General features: G+C 43.5%; 1 protein-coding gene across 3 annotated transcripts in view; it reads left to right on the top strand.

The window, feature by feature from the left end:
* The window catches only part of CDK17 (cyclin dependent kinase 17), a 191,804-nt gene that overhangs the window by 124,748 nt on the left and 45,117 nt on the right, over positions 1 to 21,939 (top strand). For all 3 annotated transcript variants that reach the window (XM_030214340.1, XM_030214338.1, XM_030214339.1), the window contains 3 exons: positions 12,407 to 12,532; positions 17,299 to 17,355; positions 21,366 to 21,480. In XM_030214340.1, the coding sequence (XP_030070200.1) occupies positions 12,407 to 12,532; positions 17,299 to 17,355; positions 21,366 to 21,480 (298 nt within the window). The remainder of the gene's footprint in view (positions 1 to 12,406; positions 12,533 to 17,298; positions 17,356 to 21,365; positions 21,481 to 21,939) is intronic.

Below are 21,939 nucleotides of genomic sequence, written 5' to 3'. Positions count from 1 at the left end.
GTATTGCACTAAATGAGAAATTAGATATAATAGGCATCTCTGAGACCTGGTGGAAGGAGGATAACCAAGGTTACAAATTATATCATAGTGATAGGGTGGATCGAATTGTATGTTAAGGAGGGCCTTCAATCAAATAGATTAAAAATTCTGCAGGAAACAAAACACATCTTGGAATCCCTATAGATTGAGATTCCATGTGTAAAGGATAGTGATAGGAGTGCACTACCGTATTCCTGGCCAGGATGAACAGATGAATGTAGAAATGTTAAAGGAAATTAGGGACGCTAACAAACTGGGCAACACAATAATAATGGGTGATTTCAATTACCCCGATATTGACTGATGTTATTAGGAAAGGAATGGAAAACAAAAATGAGGACATTATAATGCATTTGTTATCGGTCCATGGTGCGACCGCACCTCGAATATTGTGTTCAATTCTGGTTGCCGCATCTCAAAAAAGATATAGTGGAATTAGAAAAGGTACAGAGAAGAAAATGATAAATGGGATGGGACAACTTCCCTATGAGGAAAGGCTGAAGTGTCTAGGGCTCTTCAGCTTGGAGAAAAGACAGCTATGGGGAGATATGATAGAGGTCTATAAAATAATGAGTGGAGTGGAAGGGGTAGACGTGAATCATTTGTTTACTCTTTCCAAAAATACTAGGACTAGGGGGCATGCGATGAAGCTACAAAGTAGTAAATTTAATACGAGTCGGAGAAAATGTTTCTTCACTCAACGTGTAATTAAACTCTGGAATTCGTTGCCAGAGAATGCGGTAAAGGCAGTTAGCTTAGTGGGGTTTAAAAAAGGTCTGGACAGCTTCATAAAGGAAATGTCCATAGACCATTATTAAAATGAACTTGGGGAAAATCCACTGCTATTTCTGGGGATAAGCAGCATAAAATGTATTGAATGTTTTTGGGATCTTTCCAGGTATTTGTGACCTGGACTGGCCACTGTTGGAAACAAGATGCTGGGCTTGATGAAACTGTGGTCTGTCCCAGTGTGGCAATACTTACGTACCTATGGACAGATTGCAATCTTTTAATGCCTCGTGTTCTCAATATTCAAATATCTACCACTGACACAGCTAAGACCTTCTTACATATTGGATCATATAGCTGTTTCAGTTGTCCCCTTTGCCTGCCTCAAAATGTGAAACACTGAATACAATCTCTAGTTCCTGTGGAACCAGTATACATAGCCTCTACCACGCTTATCCTTCCAGCTACAAACTCTACTGCAATGGTGGATATCCAGATGCAACTTAACCACAGATATTCTGTTTGTGCATCCTAACTGATGTTCCCAACACTGCATGGGGCACTTACCTAGACTACTACCTTGCTCAGGAAACCTGGTCATAGTCTACAAAACTACACCACATCAGTTTTCTAGAGCATATTTTATTCCCTTTGAATATTGATCTATAGATAGCCAAGCTGCCATGTTTTTGTCAGCAGACAGTGAGAAACAGGGTCACATTACTTCTGCGGAGAAGCAGCAAGCATTTTGGACTTAGTCATCATCAATCACATCCAAAGCCCAGCTGCTTATTTCCCCAGCACTAAGAGCCAGATAGCCAATAGACTAGGCAGAATTCAACCTCACAAATGGTCTCTGAACAAAAAAAAAAAGAAATCTGCACTCCCATCTTCCAGTTTTGGAGTAGACCTCTTCACTGGCAGAGAAAATGCAAATCTGCGCCTCTATTGAGTTTAGTACACCCATCCTCAATCAACTGGCAAGGAATACCTTAGCCATAGCCTGGAGTAGGCTCCTACTCTGTTTGAACCCTTTCATCTCACTCATAGCAAAGACTCTGCTACCCCTGCCCCCCCCCCCCCCCCCAAAAAAAAAGAGGCCTGGTACCGTGATTCTCCTAGTGCCCTGTTGACATTATCAGGACCAGCTTTCAGTTCAGCCTCCTCAATGCAGACTGCAAATTTTTCCAACACTAATCTGTTGGAACAAGGATGCTTGATAACAGGAGACAGCATGATGTCACAAGGCTGAAGCCAGTCTCCACCCAAGGAGGTTTTAATTCTCCCCAATGTAGCTGCAGCCATCTTGGTACACCCAAAACAATGAAATTGATAAGGCGACCAACTCCGCCTGCTGGCATCAGCCCACATAATGGGCCAGATAGGCTCATGCTTGTTTCCTGTTATCAAATCTCCTTGAGATGGAACAAGGGCTGCTTTCTTCATACCAATCTCAAATTGTTAGCCCTCACAGAGTTGAAATTGAGCCATGTACGAGGCATTAGTGAATAATATGGGGAAACACTTATGTAGATGCAAAACTGCTTTTCTTAAGCAACTCGGATTAGAGAAAAGGAAACAGTTTAAAAGTAATGATGACAATTACACCGATTCACTGTATGCTGTATTTTGAATTTGTATGTGGTACTGTTATTTTTCATTTTTATTTTCCTAAAAAAGAGGAAACAAATCTGTTTTCTGTCTGTAATGATTTAGCAGGCCAGCAACAAGGTGTTTTGATAACTTTTACAAGCTTCTCTGTGCTCTTTTTATTTCTTGTTTATTAACCAGTTCCTTAGCATCCATGCCAGACCAGTCCAGCACCATTGAGTTATGTTCATCGACCAGCATATGGAGACAGAAAAGAAAAGTAGTTTTTGTGACTTGCCCCTTAAGGGTATCATGCAGCCTGATATGTTCAGTATTCTTCTTCTGCCTCCAAATGAATGGTTGATGGACCACGCAGCTTACTTATCAGCCAGCTCCTGATCCAGTGACATCTGGCTCTCAGTTGAGCATGGAGTTCTCATTATTTATTTATTCATTTGTTTCATTTGTATCCCACATTTTCACACCTATTTGCAGGCTCAATGTGGCTTACAATTTTCCGTCATGACATGTCATTTCAGAGTACAAATACAATTAGTAATATATATATATATAACATGGATGATATAAACAGGTGGAAAAGGGAAAACATACAATTGGTGTCATAAATTGAACATGGATTGCATAATAAAGTTAAACAATACGATATAGTGAGAAAATAATCCGATTGTTAAGTAAATGATGGTGAATTACGGTTCAAATTATGAGTCCTTTTGGTATGTTATGTTAAAGAGATGAGTCTTTAGTGCCTTACAAAAGTTAATTACGTGGTGAATTATTTTCAGGTCAAGTGGTAAAGCATTCCACGTTTGCGAACTCAAATATGAAAAGCTGGATGCATGTATTTTTTTTTAATAATTCTTTTTATTAACTTTTTTTCTTTACATACATCCCACATAGCTGAACACATTTATCACAAAACTTTCTCATATATGAATCCATAACCTCCCTCCACCCCCCTCTCCCCCCCCCCCTAGGCATCTCAGGTGTACATCCAACTCCCCCTACAACAGAGTATCCTCACTATACATATGTCACCCCGTTAATCCTCGCCATTCCACATAGGAGGACCATGTTTTTGGAAATCTCACCATGCCCCCTCGCCTTAGGGCTCTAAGTTTGTCCATCAAACAGCAATAGTCCACTTTAGTCAATACTTGATCCACGGTGGGAGTCGCCGATTGCTTCCAATATCTTGCAATTAGAATCCTGGCTGCAGTTACAATGTATGATAGGGGCCCATGACGTAAGCCACGTCCCTCCCTTAACGGGATGTTCAGCAAGCACAGCCCAGGAGTTAGTACAACCTCAGCTCCCAGGCCATTCTGCAGTCTCATCTGTAAATCTTGCCAGAACTGCTGTATCCTCGGACAGTTCCACCATATATGCCAAAACGTTCCTTCCGCCCCACAATTACGCCAGCAACTTGCCCTTCCCGTTTAAAACATACGGGACAGCATACTGGGAGTCATATACCATTGATACAGCATTTTATATCCATTTTCCAATAAGGGGGTGGCCACAGAAAATGACAGTAGTCGTTTAAATATCCTTTTCCAAGTTTCTGGTTCATATGTAGAACCCAGTAGGGACTCCCATTTATTAATACACATTTTTAATGGTTGGGACTTATGAAGTAAAGCTCTATAAATTCGGGAAATCCCTCCTTTACCTTCCCCAGATCTCATTGCCATTTCAAGCTCCGTGGCCACCAGAGACAGATCTTCTCTGGCTTTCTTCTGCACAAAGTCTCTGATCTGCATATAATGAAATCTGTCTCTGTCCCCCAAGCCAAATTCCTCTTTTAAAGTTTCAAACGAATGGCATTTCCCGTCCTCCCATATCTGACCCAACAGTCGCAGAGAAGCCGCTGACCAGTGCCCATACACCCCTTCTCCCCTCCCAGGGACAAAATCTGTAGTATATATTATTGGCGTAGTCAGATGATATTTACGCCCCGGGAACCATGCTGCTCTACATCTTGCCCATTCTTCTAGCGCCACCCTCATTGGGCCCGTCAATCCTGATATGAGTCCCCTCAGCAACTGTAGGGGAAGCCACGACACCGCCCATATAGGCACCCCCTTCAACCCCTACTGCGCTGCATAGGTCCACAACTTATTTGGACCCCTCTGCACCGTGGCTAGCATTTGAAACAGAGCAGCTCTGTAATAAAGCCCCAAATTCGGTACCCCCATGCCCCCATCCTTTCTTAATTGATATAGTATTCTACGATTCACTCGGGGTGGCCTCTTGCGCCAAATAAAGGCGAACATTTTCTTGTTAAGTGTGTGAGAAGTTATGTGGCACAGAGAGAGGCACAGCCATAAATAAGTAAAGCAACTTGGGAAGCATTGTCATCTTTACCGCTGCTATTCTGCCCATCCATGACATTTGCAGCCCCCCCCCCCCCATCTCTCTAATTCTTGCAGGAGTTCCCGCATTTTAGGGACAAAATTCTCTTCGTATAAATCCCCCATATCTGGTGTTAAATTAACCCCCAAAGATCTAATAAATTTAGGAGACCATTGAAAAGGGAAGAGAGATTGTATTTCCTCTTGTAACCCTGCAGGGCATTGTATTGGCATGAGTTCTGATTTTTGAGTGTTAATCTTGAGACCTGCGATTTGTCCATACCCCTGAAGTATCGTCATCACTGCTCTCAGTGAGGATTCAGGTTGTGAAAGTGTAAGCAGGACATCATCAGCATAAAGCATAATTGTAGTTTCTTGCCGCCCTATTCGAATGCCCTGCACCTCTGGATCTTGTCTAACCAAGATTGCCAGTGGCTCCATAGCTAATGCGAACAATAGCGGGGACAAGGCACACCCCTGCCTAGTACCTCTAAACAATTCAAATGAATCAGTGTATGTACCATTAATTCGTAACTGAGACATAGGGTGACGATAGAGCGCCATGACCCAACATAAGTATTGCCCACTAATGCCCACTTTCTTCAGCAGTGCAAACAAATAGGGCCATAGCACTCTATCAAATGCCTTCTCAGCGTCCAGTGAGAGAAAGATCGCCGGCTGTCCCACCTGTTTGATTCTGTCCAATATATATTGTGCTCGTCTCGTGTTATCAAAAGTTTGCCTATTTGCTATAAATCCCGCTTGGTCCTCATGGACCAAGCGCGGCAACATCCTTTGCAACCGGTCAGCCAAGATTGTAGTTAGAATTTTATAGTCTGTTCCCAATAGGGATATGGGCCGATATGAGCCGCGGCTTTGTGGGTCTTTATGCGGCTTAAGGAGTAATACCACGGTGGCTAAACGCCACGACCATGGGAGCACAGAGTCAAGCTGAATATCATTGAACACTTTGAGCAGTATGGGTGCTAAGATAGAATTAAAGCATTTATAGAATCTATTACTGTACCCATCTGCACCCGGGGCTTTTCCCCTGGGTAAACCTTTGATTGCTAAGGTCACTTCCTCTAGTGTTATGGGTGCAGATAGCAGTTCTTGCTCTGCCCCTCTCAAGCTGGGGATGTCTACCGTGTCCAAAAAATTCTGTATAGTTTCCTCTGCCACCTGCCCCTCCAGTAGATAAAGCCTCTGATAATACTGAACAAATATTCTCTGAATCTCTTCTACTTGATCCCAGCTCTGCCCATCCTCCGTTCTCACTTTACCGATGTCATTACGTCCCCTAAGCTGTTGTAATTTATAGGCTAATAATTTACTCGCTTTATTATTAAACTCATAGTATTCCTGTTGTGTCCGTTGCATTTGTTCCTTAATGATTTTAAGTTCCAAATCCAGTAGGTGAACTCTGGACCTATGTAATTCCTCTTGCTGTCTGGCCGTAGCCTGACCTTGTTTAACTAATGTTTCTAGGTGTTGTATTGTGTATCTATAAGCTGTTTCTTTCTCCCTATGGTCTTTCCCTAAATATGCTTGCAATGCTATTACTTTCCCTCTAATCACCACCTTTAAGCTTTCCCAAAGTATCTCTGGTGTAATTCCCGGTGTGTCATTAAACTGTAAAAACTCCCCAATTTCTTTTTCAATTCTTTGTACATTTTGTGGGTCATCCAATAACCCATCAGGGAATTGCCAACTTCTGTATATTGCACTCCTTGGAAATCCCCTCGGATGCATGTATTAATCTATATTTTAGACTTTTATAGCTGGGGAAGTGAAGATTTAGGAAAGTGCGTGCTGATCTTTTAGCATTCCTGATAGGTCAATAAGGTCTAACATGTAAATCAGGGCATCACCATGGATTATTTTATGTACCAGAGTGCATATTTTGAAATTATGTATGGTTTCAGCTCCTTTTAAATATTCCAGAGGATTATTTGGAGCTGGGGTGATACCCGGTGGAGCCGAGTCCCTCCCCCTCCTTTTCTAGGTTGTGTTTTTATGGAGGGATATCAAGGCTAAAGGTGCTTCCCTTTTACTGTCTTTTTGATAAGGCAGTGTTTCTATCAGTGTTTATTTCTTCTTATATGGGTAAATATGTTTACTCCTCCTTGATTATCTCTTTCGTTTTACCTTCGCTGGCAACCATTGCATGGCGGGTGGGAAATACTTTAACCTTCTTTTCCTGCATATTACCTTCTTTTGGTACAATACTTATTCGGAGAAATGGTATTTTCTTTAAGCTGAATGGCCATTGTTCTTTGGTCTCTTTTAGTTGCTGGTGGAGTTTGCCAGATTTCACTTTCTTTTTCCTCAGCATGGATTTAGCTAATTTGCTCCTTTGGTGCCAGTCTCGGGTCTTGGCTTCCTACAATTGCTTCTTAACACATTTCTCTATTTTGATGATTTCATAATGCTTCCGGTTCAGGTGGCTATTTATAACCTCATTAGAAAAGTTTTTGTCTGCTGCCTGGTGTTATTATCTCTGAGCAAAGTTGGCTCTTACTTATCTCCCTGCAGGCTGATTCTGATTGCAGGGGTTTGATAGACTGTTTAGAAGCCTCTGTCAGTTGCTGGCTTTTTCAGTGGCTTGTCTCTGTTCTAATTTTAGCCTTCATTGCTTTTAAGCTGAAATGCCTATTTGTTTACTATGCTGAAATGGTCTGAGGAACTTCAGCTCTGCAGTTATTTGCCACTTATCAGCTGGTTTTACATCTGAAGAAGTCTTTTGTTTTTTTGGTCCTCTTCAGGTCAGAAAAAAAAAAGGCTTTCTCAGGGGGGAAGTGGTGTTAGTCCACTTTTAAAGGTAATAAATGTAAATAAGAAAAAAACCTAGAAACGAAAATAAGGTGATACCTTTTTTATTGGACTAATTTAATACCAAAGGCGTAACTGGGGGGGGGGGGGGGGTGGCACTGCGTAACCCTAGTAGCGCTCTAGAAATGTTAAGTAGTAGTAGTGGCACGCCAGGGGAGCGTCATCATCAACTCGCTGCATGCCACAGTTTCAAAAGAAGCCAAGCAGACAGCTGTATAACACAGCTTCAGCAACAGCAGCTAGTGACATGGCATTTCAAGTTTCAGCAGCAGCTGCTGACTGCATCTGCAGGTTTTAGAGGTGGCGGCCAGCTATATCTGCAGGTTTTGGCAGCAGTAGCCAGCTAGGTTGCACAGCTTTATGAGTAGTTGTCAGCTGCATGGCTCTGTGTCAGATACAGTTATTGAGATGGACATGGAGGAAACCAGTGCTTGCTCTGGGATCAGTACCATAGAATCTTTTACTGTTTGGTATTCTGCCAGGTACTTGTGACCTGGATTGACCACTGTTGGAAACAGGATACTGGACTAGGTGGATCATTGGTTTGACCCAGTATGGCTGTTCTTATGTTCTTATAAGAGACCACAGCTTAGCTTTGGCAGCAGCCGAATGGAGAGCTCAGTTTTGGGACCAGTAATCTGTTCAACACTCTTGCATCATTATTCATCTCTAGGACGTTGCTTCAGGAGTTCCCTGCAGTATTAAACAGCATTAGTGCAAGCAAGCAGCATTTCGTTCTAGCTGGCTGTATGGTACACCTGCATCACCTGCCAACTATGTGGTACTACTGCTGCAACTGTCACTTCTGGTCTACATCTGTGTCAGTGACGTCCTATGTAGCACAGCTGCATCAGCAGCCGGTCCTTTGGCACAGCTGTGACAGTAGACGGCTTCATCGCACTGTTTCAGTACTGGACAGGTCTAGAGCATCAATAGCCAGCTCTAAGTTACAGCGGCAGATATGTGATACGGTTGCTGCTGTACTCAGCTGCGCTCACAGCTTTGGTATCATCCACATTTATGGCCTGGCTGTATTACACATTTAACAGCGGTTCCTGGCTGTGGCATTTGCACTGTATAGCACATTTCAATCATCTCTAAATATATGGTACATCATTAGCAGCAGGTTATAGAGCTCGGCAACACCTTCTGGCTATATAGCTCAGTGGCAAAGTCTGTCTGGTTGCTACGGGAATGCCACCCAGGCTCTTAGTAGATCATGGCTGGTCAGGTATAGGGCTCGGTGACAGCAGCTAGCTGCAGGATGCAGCTCCTCTGGCATAATCTTGCTACTGTTTGGAATTTTTTCACGTACTTGTGACCTGAATTGGCCACTGCTGTAATCAGGATACTGGGCTAGATGGACCATTGGTCTGACCCAATATGACTATTTTCATGTTCTAGGCTGTAGGTCACAGCAGCACTGGTCCATTGGTTGACTCATTTATACTGCCTACGAGTTAAACAGTGCTCTGGCCAACTGCGTGCCACAGATCCTTCAAACTCTATGGCACAATTACCTAGTACTTTTCAGTTTGTTTCCTCAGATATATACCCAGCCTTGAAGTGCTTCTTGAAGGACTTCTGGCTTTTCCTCATTCTAACATAGTTTCTGGGAATAAAATATTTTTGCCTTTTCTTTGTCTTCTTCCTCCATTTCTCAAAGGTATAGTCTCCTTTAGCCCGAGTTCAGGCAGGTTCATAGATATCAGCTGCAGATTGCAAAATTGCTTTTATTGCATTCTCTATTTTCTCTTGTTTAGGGATTCCTTCTAGACAGATCTTTACCTTTCAGGTAATGATTCTTTTTTTTCTCTGCCTCTGTGGGGTGAAATGGTTGACGAATTAGTCATTTTTCTTCCTCTGTTAGGGTTAATTTTGAGAGATATTGAATCTTAGCCTCCAGTAATTCCCTTAGCCACAATTATGGCTCCAAGCAATGTAGAATAAAGGTGGCAGACATCTGGTTCACATGTAGTTAGCTTTATGCTCAAAGACATTGCTTCTGTAACCGCCAGACAAATTTGCTTGTGTCAGTCTGCTGTAGGACATAAACTGGTCACATTCTCTTCCGTGCAGGTTTTGGTGCAGTCTTTCTTAACATAGTTGCTTAGTAGATGACGGCAGATTAGGACCTAATGGCCCATCCTCTCTGCCATACCTTTTTCATGCTGTGTTGCTGAGATTGTATTCACATACTTTCTCTATCAGAATATATTCCCTGGATATTAAGTATTCCTAACACTCTTACACTCTCTCTACATAAGGATGCTGCTTCCATCTTCCTAATTGCAATATTTTTCTTATTCTTCTAGTCCCACTTTTCCTTTTGGGCACTGCTTTGCTACAACCCAGTGGTCCTGGACCGGTCTGGTATGAATTCTAAGGAAGGAAAAACGTTTTACCTGTTAATTTTCTTTAGTCCTACCAGACCAGTCCAGAAACTCAACCTGCTTCATTCATTAGTGTATTTCTGCTAATCGGCTGACCGTACCTGGTCAAACTTCACCCTCCTCACCGTCGAAACAGTTACCCAAGCGATTAGCAGGTTCTCCAACACTCATGTAAAGTTGATACCTGTCCCAGCTACCTAATGAAATCCGCCCCTGTCTGATTCATAGCAGACCTCACATCCCACCTAAATTACATGCTTCAGCAAGGTCTCTTCCCCAAGGAAAATGGCAATATCCTACTCACCCCGATACCAAAAGATTTCAAGAACACTACAAACGAAATCACTAACTGCCGTCCAGTAGCATCTATCCTGTTGGTAGTCAAACTGATGGAAAGCATGGTAACCAAACAACTTACAGCTTATATAAACAAATTCTCAATATTACACGAATCACAGTCAGGATTTCGCCCCCTACACAGCATTGAAACAGTACTACTCACTCTCCTAGCCAAATTCAAGCAGGAAATAGCAATAGGCAAAGACATCCTTCTCCTCTAATTCGATATGTCCAGTGCATTCGACATGGTAAACCATAATATACTAATAAGATTACTAGATAACTTCGGGATTGGTGGAAATATACTTAGTTGGATCAAGAGTTTCCTAACCACAAGAACATATCAAGTAAAATCAAACTATCACCGTGGAAAGCAGACTGTGGAGTACCACAAGGATCCACCGCTATCTCCGATCCTCTTCAACCTAATGATGACCCCACTAGCCAAGTCCTTATCCAACCAAGGCCTCAACCCTTTCATCTGTGCAGACGATGTCACAATATACATTCCTTATAATATTAAACTGACAGAAATCACCAACGAAATCAAGCTCAGCTTGAACATCATGGACTCATGGGCAAATGCATTTCAACTAAAACTCAATAGAGAAAAAACACATTGTCTCATCCCAACACAGCACGGACAACCCCACAAGTATCAACACCCCAGATTACATCCTCCCTATCTCAGAAAGCCTGAAAATCCTCGGCGTTACAATGGACTGCAACTTAACGCTAGAGAGCCAAGTGAAATCCACAACAAAGAAAATGTTCCACTCAATGTGGAAACTCAAACGTGTGAAACAATTCTTCCTGAGGGAAACATTTCGCAACCTGATACAGTCAATGGTACTAAGCCACGTCGACTACTGCAATGGTATTTATGCGGGATGCAAAGAACAAACCTTAAAGAAACTTCAGACCATTCAAAACACGGCAGCTAGACTTATAGTTGGAAAAACACGATTTGAAAGCGCAAAACCTCTCTGCGAAAAACTACACACGCTCCCAATCAAAGAACACATTGCTTTCAAAATCTGCACCCTGGTTCACAAAATTATCTACAGTGAAGCCCCGGGATACATGACAGACTTGATCGACCTACCAGCTAAGAAACACATCCGAATCAACACAAACATATCTAAATCTGTACTACCCAAGCTGCAAAGGACTAAAATACAAACCAGCTTACGCATCTAGTTTTTCCTACATAAGCACACAACTGTAGAACGCATTACCGAAAGCCTTGAAAACGACATACGACCACCTAAACTTCCGGAAAACACTAAAAACTAACCTGTTTAAAAAGGCATACCCTACCGATCCAACTTAAATCCCTGATCTCTGCAACTCAACAAATCTAAAGTACATAATGGACATAACACAACTCTTCCGCTGTGTGATTCCCTAATGTGGCTGTGCCACACAAACTTTACCTACCATAACATAATTTTGTATTTGTTCACACCGGTGTCAGCAAACGCTTCTCTGGTACTATGTAAGCCACATTGAGCCTACAAATAGGTGGAAAATGTGGGATACAAGTTTAACTAAATAAATAATCAGTTTTTCTGCCTATTGGTCTCTCTCTGACAGGTATCATTCATTCTGGTTTTTTTGTTTTGTTTTTTTACTGACTGTGTTCAGTCTCGCACACCTGACAACTGAAATATCAGCATGTCAGTAGAGTATACACATCCTTGATTGCTGAAATTGTTGGCTGAGTGAGACTTATGGTCTCGACCTTTTAATGATGACTGACAATATGGTCATAAGCACCACTGCTTGGCTAGTTGAAATACTGAACATTCTGGGCTGCACACTACCCTTAAGGGGCAAGTCACAAATATTTTTCTCGTCGCCATCCGTTGGTTGACACATATAACCAACCCAATGTTCATGGACTGATCTAGTAGGACTAAAGGAAAGAAAATGATCAGGTAAAGCATATGTTTTCCATAATCTTAGGTAACTGGACCTCCATTGTAATATGTATGTCATACTCTTTATTGTGGATATAGTTGTAAAGTATTACTTTTTGGCTTCCTCTAAAGTATGAGACTGCATTACTGAATAATGATAAATATGTGTCATGTTACTTGCTTGTTTCAGGATTTGAATAAACGTCTCTCGCTGCCTGCAGACATAAGGATACCTGATGGATATCTAGAAAAGCTCCAGATTAGCAGCCCACCATTTGATCAGCCAATGAGTAGGCGATCTCGGCGAGCTTCACTGGTAAGTCTGTTTTTAAGTTGGTTTTCCAGATTAACTGATGTTATAACATTGACTGAGAAAAAGGTTGCATGCAATGCCCCCATACCCAATTATTCTCAGTGCAGAAATTAAGCCTGGTTCAGACTGTTTGTGGCTTGTATTTGCATATTAGGACTGAATTGCCCGATTAGAAATACTGGTTGAGGCTTTTCCAATTAAACATAGACTATATGTAGCCACAGATTAGAACTATGTGAAAGAATTTAATCTACTCTTGTATGATTCTCAGTGGTTGCTTGAAGTACAGATGGTTGTCTTTAGAAAATTTAACTTTGAATTTGTATGTGTGAAATATGTTAAAGTAATGCACAGAATAAATACTCTAGCTTAAACCTCACATTTTTGAATAGAAGTCACCCTTCAATATGATTTTAGGAGTGGGGGACCTGAAAACAAAAACAGCAGCCAAGGTGTACTTTTACCAAAGTTTAAAGTTTGTTTACCATGTGTTAAAAATCAATATGCCTGTGTGATAACCATTTGAGACATTCCCTGCACGTTCCCATACAGTTACCAAACAGAATAGTACTTTACTTCCCAGTAAGTGAATTGCAGTTAGCAGAGATCCACTTACTGCCTCCTATTTAGGAGACTGTAAGTGCACCTTTGCTAACTGTACAAGTGCCTGTGCACAGTAAAGCTGTCTGCTGTAATACACAGTTCATTCCTGTTTCTTGTCCCTTAACATACTATTCAGCATGCTGTCCCTGCCAGCTCCATAGCTGTTAACACACTTGTGTGCTAACAGTATCCACTAATTCTCATGCTAATTGCTTGCCACACTTGAATAAAAGGGCACACAGCCCTCAAGTTACAAAATTGTCAAGTGAATGGTTAATCAGTAGTTAAATGAGTCAGCGTTAATAGACCTTGCTTAACCTTTAAAAAAGGTTTGGACGGCTTCCTAGGGGAAAAGTCCATAGACCGTTATTAAATGGACTTGGGGAAAATCCACTATTTCTGGGATAAGCAGTATAAAATGTTTTGTACATTTTTGGGATCTTGCCGGGTATTTGTGACCTGGATTGGCCACTGTTGGAAACAGGATGCTGGGCTCGATGGACCTTTGGTCTTTCCCAGTATGGCAATACTTATGTGCTTATGCACTTAACCAAGATTGAATGCAAATGTATAGAAAAGTGTTAGAATAGTGAGAACACTGCATGATAATTACACCATTTCCTCCAAATTATTTAGCTTGGTAAACTGTAGAAAATAATTTCTGTATTAAAACATTGAGGACAAGTTGATTTTTTGACATTAAACTTAGAACTAGAGTGAGTAGAGAGAGTTCAGAAGAGAATCATATCAAGAGCATAAGGAAAACCTGAGAATAGGCGCAGTCCCTTTCTTCAATTTTTTTCTCACTTGTATATTGTGTTTTGGATAATTCCCACATGTGATAATAGAAATCAAACAAAATAAAACATGGAAAAGAAAATAAGATGATACCTTTTTTATTGGACATAACTTAATACATTTCTTGATTAGCTTTCGAAGGTTGCCCTTCTTCGTCAGATCGGAAATAAGCAAATGTGCTAGCTGACAGTGTATATAAGTGAAAACATTCAAGCATTACTATGACAGTAAAATAGATACTATTGGAGATTCTACATGGAATGTTGCTACTATTGGAGATTCTACATGGAATGTTGCTATTCCACTAGCAACATTCCATGTAGAAGGCTGCGCAGGCTTCTGCTTCTGTGAGTCTGACGTCCTGCACGTACGTGCAGGACGTCAGACTCACAGAAGCAGAAGCCTGCGCGGCCACATTGGTGATCTACAAGGGCCGACTTCTACATGGAATGTTGCTAGTGGAATAGCAACATTCCATGTAGAATCTCCAATAGTAGCAACATTCCATGTAGAATCTCCAATAGTATCTATTTTACTGTCATAGTAATGCTTGAATGTTTTCACTTATATACACTGTCAGCTAGCACATTTGCTTACTTCCAATCTGATAACCTTAAGAGTGGACTAACACGGCTACCACACATCTCTCTATATAAAACGCACCTCCAACGTTCTAATGAAGCCTCTGTTAGCCAACATTCTAAAGTGAAGGGGGTGAGATCGCATTGTGTCTGCCCCGCCCACGCGTCAAACGTGATGACGTCGAGGGCGGAGCAATGACACTCAACCAATCGCAACGCTCGGCAGCGAAGCGTCAGGGAAGGAGGCGGCGCTCTCGACGTCTAGCCTTCCCTTCGCTGTGTTCCGCCTTCTTCTGAAGTCAAGGATGACGTCAAAAGAAGGCGGAACACAGCGAAGGGAAACCTAGACGTCGGGAGCGCCGCCTCCTTCCCTGACGCTTCGCTGCCGGAACCGGCACGGAGGTAAATTTAAAAACAAGAAAAAAAAAAAAAAAAACAACCATGTTGGGGGGAGAGAAGAGGGTGGCCACTAAAGAACAACAATGGGAGCGGCAGGGCAGGGGAGAAACGACAGCATGGATGCGAAGGGGGGGGGGGGAGAAGAGGGCGGCCCAGGCTGGAACATGGGAGAGAGAGGAGCATGGATGCAAGGGGGGTCATGAAAAGGAGACAGGGGACTTGCTGCAAAAGGATGAATGGAGGCGGCAGGGGACAGAGGAGCATGGATGGGCATGGATTGGGAGGGCAGGACTCAGGGAGAGAGGGAAATTGCTGGAAAGGGATGAATGGAGGGGGCAGGGGACAGAGGAGCATGGATGGGCATGGATTGGGAGGGCAGGACTCAGGGAGAGAGGGAAATTGCTGGATAGGGATGAATAGAGGGGACAGATGGGCATGGATGGATATGGATTGCAGGGCAGGCCTCAGGCAGAGAGGGGAAATGCTGGATAGGGAAAAATGGAGGGGCCAGGTGACAGATGAGCATGGATGGGCATGGATTGGAAGGGCAGGACTCAGGGAGAGGGGAATTGCTGGATAGGGATGAATGGAGGGCACAGATGGCCATGGATGCATATGGATTGCAGGGCAGGCCTCAGGCAGAGAGGGGAATTGCTGGATAGGGATGAATGGAGGGGCCAGGTGACAGAGGAGCATGGATTGGAAGGGCAGGACTCAGGGAGAGGGGAATTGCTGGATAGGGATGAATGGAGGAGACAGATGGCCATGGATGGATATGGATTGCAGGGCAGGCCTCAGGCAGAGAGGGGAAATGCTGGATACGGAAAAATGTAGGGGCCAGGTGACAGATGAGCATGGATGGGCATGTATTGGAAGGGCAGGACTCAGGGAGAGGGGAATTGCTGGATAGGGATGAATGGAGGGCACAGATGGCCATGGATGCATATGGATTGCAGGGCAGGCCTCAGGCAGAGAGGGGAAATGCTGGATAGGGAAAAATGGAGGGGCCAGGTGACAGATGAGCATGGATGGGCATGGATTGGAAGGGCAGGACTCAGGGACAGGGGAATTGCTGGATAGGGATGAATGGAGGGCACAGATGGCCATGGATGCATATGGATTGCAGGGCAGGCCTCAGGCAGAGAGGGGAATTGCTGGATAGGGATGAATGGAGGGGCCAGGTGACAGAGGAGCATGGATTGGAAGGGCAGGACTCAGGGAGAGGGGAATTGCTGGATAGGGATGAATGGAGGAGACAGATGGCCATGGATGGATATGGATTGCAGGACAGGCCTCAGGCAGAGAGGGGAAATGCTGGATACGGAAAAATGGAGGGGCCAGGTGACAGATGAGCATGGATGGGCATGGATTGGAAGGGCAGGACTCAGGGAGAAGGGAATTGCTGGATAGGGATGAATGGAGGGGACAGATGGGCATGGATGGATATGGATTGCAGAGCAGGCCTCAGGCAGAGAGGGGAAATGCTGGATAGGGAAAAATGGAGGGGCCAGGTGACAGATGAGCATGGATGGGCATGGATTGGAAGGGCAGGACTCAGGGAGAGGGGAATTGCTGGATAGGGATGAATGGAGGGGACAGATGGGCATGGATGGATATAGATTGCAGGGCAGGCCTCAGGCAGAGAGGGAAAATGCTGGATAGGGATGAATGGAGGGGGCAGGGGACAGAGGAGCATGGATGGCCACACACACACACTCTCTATCACACTGTGTCTCACATACACACTTGCACACACTCTCATTCTCACACACACACTCTCTCACAAACACACTCTCTCTCTCACACACTCACACTTTCACTCTGACTCTCAAACAGTCACTCTCACATACACTCTCCCAAACATACACACTCCGAGGAAAACCTTGCTAGCGCCCGTTTCATTTGTGTCAGAAACGGGCCTTTTTTACTAGTGTGATAATAAATCAGCAACTCTTTACAATGTGAAATCATTGCCACTGTGGTTATGGCTTGTCATTGCTTTATAATACATCCATCCCCAACCCTTCAACAACCAGGTCACCCCCTATGTCTCTGCATGCCAGTTCACAAAAATATGAATGTGTAAGGCAAACATGCTACTGTCAGTCATATAAATTTCTGACCCACAGTTTATGATGACAAAAATTATTGTGCTTGGATTACAGTATGATCTCAAAGATAGTTTAAAACCTTGAGCAAGAATTGGCCATTTACTTTCAAGATCCAGACACCTTGTATATATTAGAAGCCAGATTCTTTGAATATGTCAAGCCAGGACCTTGTTTTGGAATGTAACCATACTTCATAATGGTTCATGTTTGCTTGTGGCTGATCCGTTCAGTACCCCTATCACTTAGTATCCCAGTTTATGTTGTCTTCTGTTTACAGTCTGAAATTGGATTTGGAAAGATGGAAACCTACGTCAAATTGGAAAAGCTTGGGGAGGTTAGTATTTAGCATTTCATTTAATGTGGTCTTTAATTTTTGTTGTTCAAGATTCATTTAGAGGGAAATCTTCAAAGCCCTTTTACCCTCCCTGCAGTTACCATTATCCATACCAACACTGAGCAGAGACATTCTCAGGTGTGAGCTGAGTAGGGAATGCAACAGTGCAGACTGATAGGTACCCACAGAAAAAGCAGGTGCAGATCTCTGTGGGTACTTTTTCTCTAGACAGTTATCAGAGGAAAATAGGCAGTTTTAAAAGGAAATGTACATGTATATTTTGAGAATTGAACAGCTTTAATTATATATACTGCATTACGTGGATTATGTATTTATGTCTTATGTATTTATCTCTCTTTTTTTTTTTTTTTTAGTTATGTAATTTTATGTAAAAAAAAAAGAGAGAAAACAAAACCCTTTATTTCTTAGCATCCCTCCGGACCAGCCCAGGATTGGACTGATGGGTTGTGCATGCCTTCCATCAGTCGGAGACTGGGAAAATTCTGACTAGAGAGCCAATAAGAGCCCTGGCCATGTGACCCTAGCCTCAGTATTTTCTCAGTCTCCCACGGGCAGGAGGTGAGCCCATTAGTGTCTCTCTCTTTCTCTCTTTAAAAAAAAAAAAAAAAGAAACAAAAAAAAGAAATAGTTCTTCTGTGCCTGGGGAATCTATTTTAGAGGCTTGGGAGATAGGAATTTATTTTCTTTTCCAGCCTCTGAGGTGTTAAACTCGGGTGTCCCTGGAGCCTTCCCCCCTTCCTCCCCATCTCCCTTTACTTAGTTGGGAAGGGCTACCCTTTAGGTGGAAAGGTGTATTGCCTTTGGGAGAGGCAGCCACTATTCCTTTAAATAAATAAATAAAAGAAGCCTTTCTGTCCCCAGAGTGCTAACGAGTAGGCAGCTCCGTTGTGCTCTATTTCTCTTGTGGGGTTTTACTTTTCTTGATCAGTTGTTTCTTAAAAAAAAAAAAAAGAAAAATACAGTGCCCCGAGGCCTTAACAAGCAATTTTTTTATTCAGACTATCTTCCTCCTTTTCCTCGCGTTTTGGCAGTGGCGGCTTATTTTGAGAGCAGGGAGAGCTCCGCTATGGCGGAGAAACTAAAGTCCTGCGTTGTTTGTCAGTGCCGGTGGAGTAGGCGCTCTCGGCTCGTGCAAGTTCTGTACGGCGCTAGATGTCTCTTCGATGCCTCTTCCTCCATCGGCGTCAGCTATCTTGCCTGCTTCTTCGTCTCCCCGGTCCGTCGCGTCTGATCCGCCTTTACCCAGTGCCAGATGTGGACAAGGCTCTTCTTAAGGTGCCAGTGGTCGATGCGGTAGTCTCAGCGGTTACCAAGCGTAATACGGTTCCCGTGGACAGGGGAACAGCCCTTTGGGATGTCCAGGACAGGAGGTTGGATTCTCTACTTAAGAATAGTTTTGATGTCTCCTCTTTGGCTGTGCAGGTGTGCTGGTGGCCAGAGCCTCTAGAGTCTCCACAGTGGACAGCTTTAATGACCGATGCCAGTCTTCGGGGCTGTGGAGCCCATTGCTTAGGCAGGTTAGCGTAGAGTCTCTGGTCTCCTCTGGAAGCGTCCCGGTCCATCAATTTGTTGGAGACCAGAGCAATTTGTCTAGCTCTGGAGGAGTTTTGTTTCCTGGTGACAGGCAAGGCGGTGCGAGTTCTGTCGGACAGTGCCACAGCAATAGCCTATGTCAACCGCCAAGGGGGAACGAAGAGTCTACTCTTGAGACAGGAGATGGCGAGTCTCATGGCATGGGTGGAGATTCACCTCACCGCCATTTTAGCCTCCCATGTGGCGGGAATCGAAAACTTTCAAGCAGATTTTCTCAGTCGACACATCTTCGATCCAGGGGAATGGTCTCTCAGCTCTCGAGCGTTTCAGCTGATAGTAGTTCAGTGGGGCACTACAATCATAGATCTTTTTGCCTTCAGTCTCAATTCAAAGATTCCTCGCTTCTTCAGTCGCTGAAGAGACTCGAGCGGCAGGGATAGGCACCCTCTTGCAGCAGTGGCCTTCCTGTCTTCTGTACACGTTTCCTCCGTGGCCTCTCTTGGGTCGCCTCTTACAAAGGATCAAGGCACACGGAGGTCCGGTAGTCCTGGTGGCCCCAGATTGGCCCCGACGTCCGTGGTACGCAGATCTCCAACGTCTTCTGTCTGCGTCTCCTCTTCGTCTTCCTGTTCACAAGGACCGATTCCTCATCCAGATCCGGCTCGATTTTGTCTTAGGCCTTGGCTTTTGAACGGGCTCGCTTAGCTAAGAGAGGATAATCCGCTCCAGTGATTGCTACTATGCCTTGGTCGCGTCATCGGTCTACGTATCTAAATTATATTCACACCTGGAGGATTTTTGAGGCTTGATGCTGGTGTTGTTCCTTTCCGGGCTTCGGTGTCAGAGATGTTAGATTTTCTACAGCGGGGCTTTGATAAAGGTTTGTCTCTCTCTTCTCTTAAGGTGCAGGTTGCGGCCCTTTCCTGTTTCCGAGGTCAGATACAAGGTAAGGCTTTGGCTAGTCTTCCGGATGTCTCCCATTTTTTGAAGAGAGTTAGTCTCCTTCACCCGCCAGCCAGAGCGATCTTTCCATCTTGGGATCTCAATCTTCTGCTTTCAGCTCTGACGGGTCCTCCTTTTGAACCGTTGTCTTCTTGTTCCCTTAAGGATTTGGCTCTCAAAACAGTGTTTTTAGTTGCCATTGCTCCAGCTAGGAGGGTCTCGGAGCTGCAAGCCTTTTCCTGCAGGCCTCCGTTTTTGGAGTTTTCCAAGGAGCGAGTGGAGTGGTTCTATGTCCGGTGCCTTCTTTCCTGCCTAAGGTAGTTTCTCACTTTCATCTTTCCCAATCGGTTTTCCTTCCTGTTCTGGGGTCTTCCTCGGCATGGAGGATCAAAGGGTAAATCTCTCTTATCTGTACCTTTCTCTCTCACTGCCAACTCCAGACTCTGTTCCTTTTATCTTGCTGCACCCTATGCCTGGAATAGACTTCCTGAGCCAGTACGTCAAGCTCCATCTCTGGAGCCCACCTTTTTGATGCTGCTTTTAATTCCTAATCCCTGGTCACTTGTACAGTACCCTTGTATGTTTTATCTTTCCCACCTTATTAATTCTCTTATCCCTTATTTGTTCTGTTTGTCCTGATTAGATTGTAAGCTTTTTCGAGCAGGGACTTTCTCTTCATGTTCAAATGTACAGCGCTGCATACGTCTAGTAGTGTTATAGAAACCAGGTGGTAGTAGTTCAGGAGATACCAAGGTTTCTCAGCATCTGCAGGATTGTCCACAGTCATAGACCAGCCCAGCGCCCACCCTAGTCTGCTTGTTGTAGTTTGATGATGTTAGTTTGGTGTTCTTTCTCCTTGGGGGAGGAACTCTAGTACTTTCTTTTCCAAAAGCAACAAAAAAAAAAAAAAGAGAAAACAAGGACAAAGTCTCTGATAAGCATGTTTATACGCAGAGCTACCCTTATATGCTCTATTGCATTGGTCAGTTGCCAGCATGCTTCTTGCTCTCTGTGTATGAGTGGCTGTATAACCCAGCGGGGCACAGATGTTTTTCTTTCTTCTGCTTTGTTACTGATATACTGAGACTTGAGGGGGCTGAGCTGGGCTCTTATTGGCTCTCAAGAAACAATGTTCTCAGTGTCCATCTGCTGGAATGCATGCACAACCCATACAAATTAGCAGGTAGGACCTAATTTCTCCTTTAGATATCATTTTCTTTCTGCCCCTCTCTTTGTCCCTGAAGTAACTAATATTTTCCCGACTTTCTTTATGAAGCTACTACTGCCTAATTGTGCAGCGTCTTAAGTGTAGGATACAAACATCCCCTTTATTCTGTTGCCGTTAGGAGTTCTTTTGTAAGAATCTTGTTATTGGACTTAGTCCATTACAATGGATCGATTAACATTAATCCTGACAGAACTCACTGGTGACTCTTAGCACATTACTTGGACTAACTAGGTCAGTTTATTATAGGGTTAACAGTTCAGTGTCGATGATTTTTTTCTCCTGAAAGGGTACCTATGCTACAGTGTACAAGGGAAGAAGTAAACTGACAGAGAACCTGGTTGCACTGAAGGAAATCAGACTGGAACATGAAGAGGGAGCACCATGCACAGCCATCAGAGAAGGTAAGAAGAATGGTTGCTGTATTATTATCAAAAAACAAAGTTTGTGTTTTAATTTTAAAACATTACTTGAGTGGTAACACAATGGAACTTTTTTCTGCCAGAAGTATTATTGATATGACTACAGTGCTGAAGCAGGTACTGATTAGTGTAATGACATGGATGCTAGGAAAAAAGGGCTAATTTGGTTAATACTAAGTCAGTCACTGTATTTGGAATCATGAATGAATATTTTCCACTGCCACAAATTGAGAATCCATACACCCCGGGTGCCAGGTTTAGCTTCCCTCAGAGAACCATGTTGAGAGAGTTGTTAAAAAAAAATTGGAAGAAGGTTTGACTTGATGGATTTTGTAGCCTTCTTTCAATATAGGCAAGCTATTTGTGTATTTATGTTTGTATGGGTATTAAATTTGATGTCAAACAGAACTGTGGAAAAAGAGACTGAAATATGTCAGATAG

The sequence above is a fragment of the Microcaecilia unicolor genome, chromosome 9 (genome assembly GCF_901765095.1).
Source record: "Microcaecilia unicolor chromosome 9, aMicUni1.1, whole genome shotgun sequence".
Lineage (NCBI taxonomy): Eukaryota > Metazoa > Chordata > Amphibia > Gymnophiona > Siphonopidae > Microcaecilia > Microcaecilia unicolor.
The sequence above is the reverse complement of the archived record's forward strand: the minus strand, read 5'-3'. Positions and strand labels throughout refer to the sequence as shown.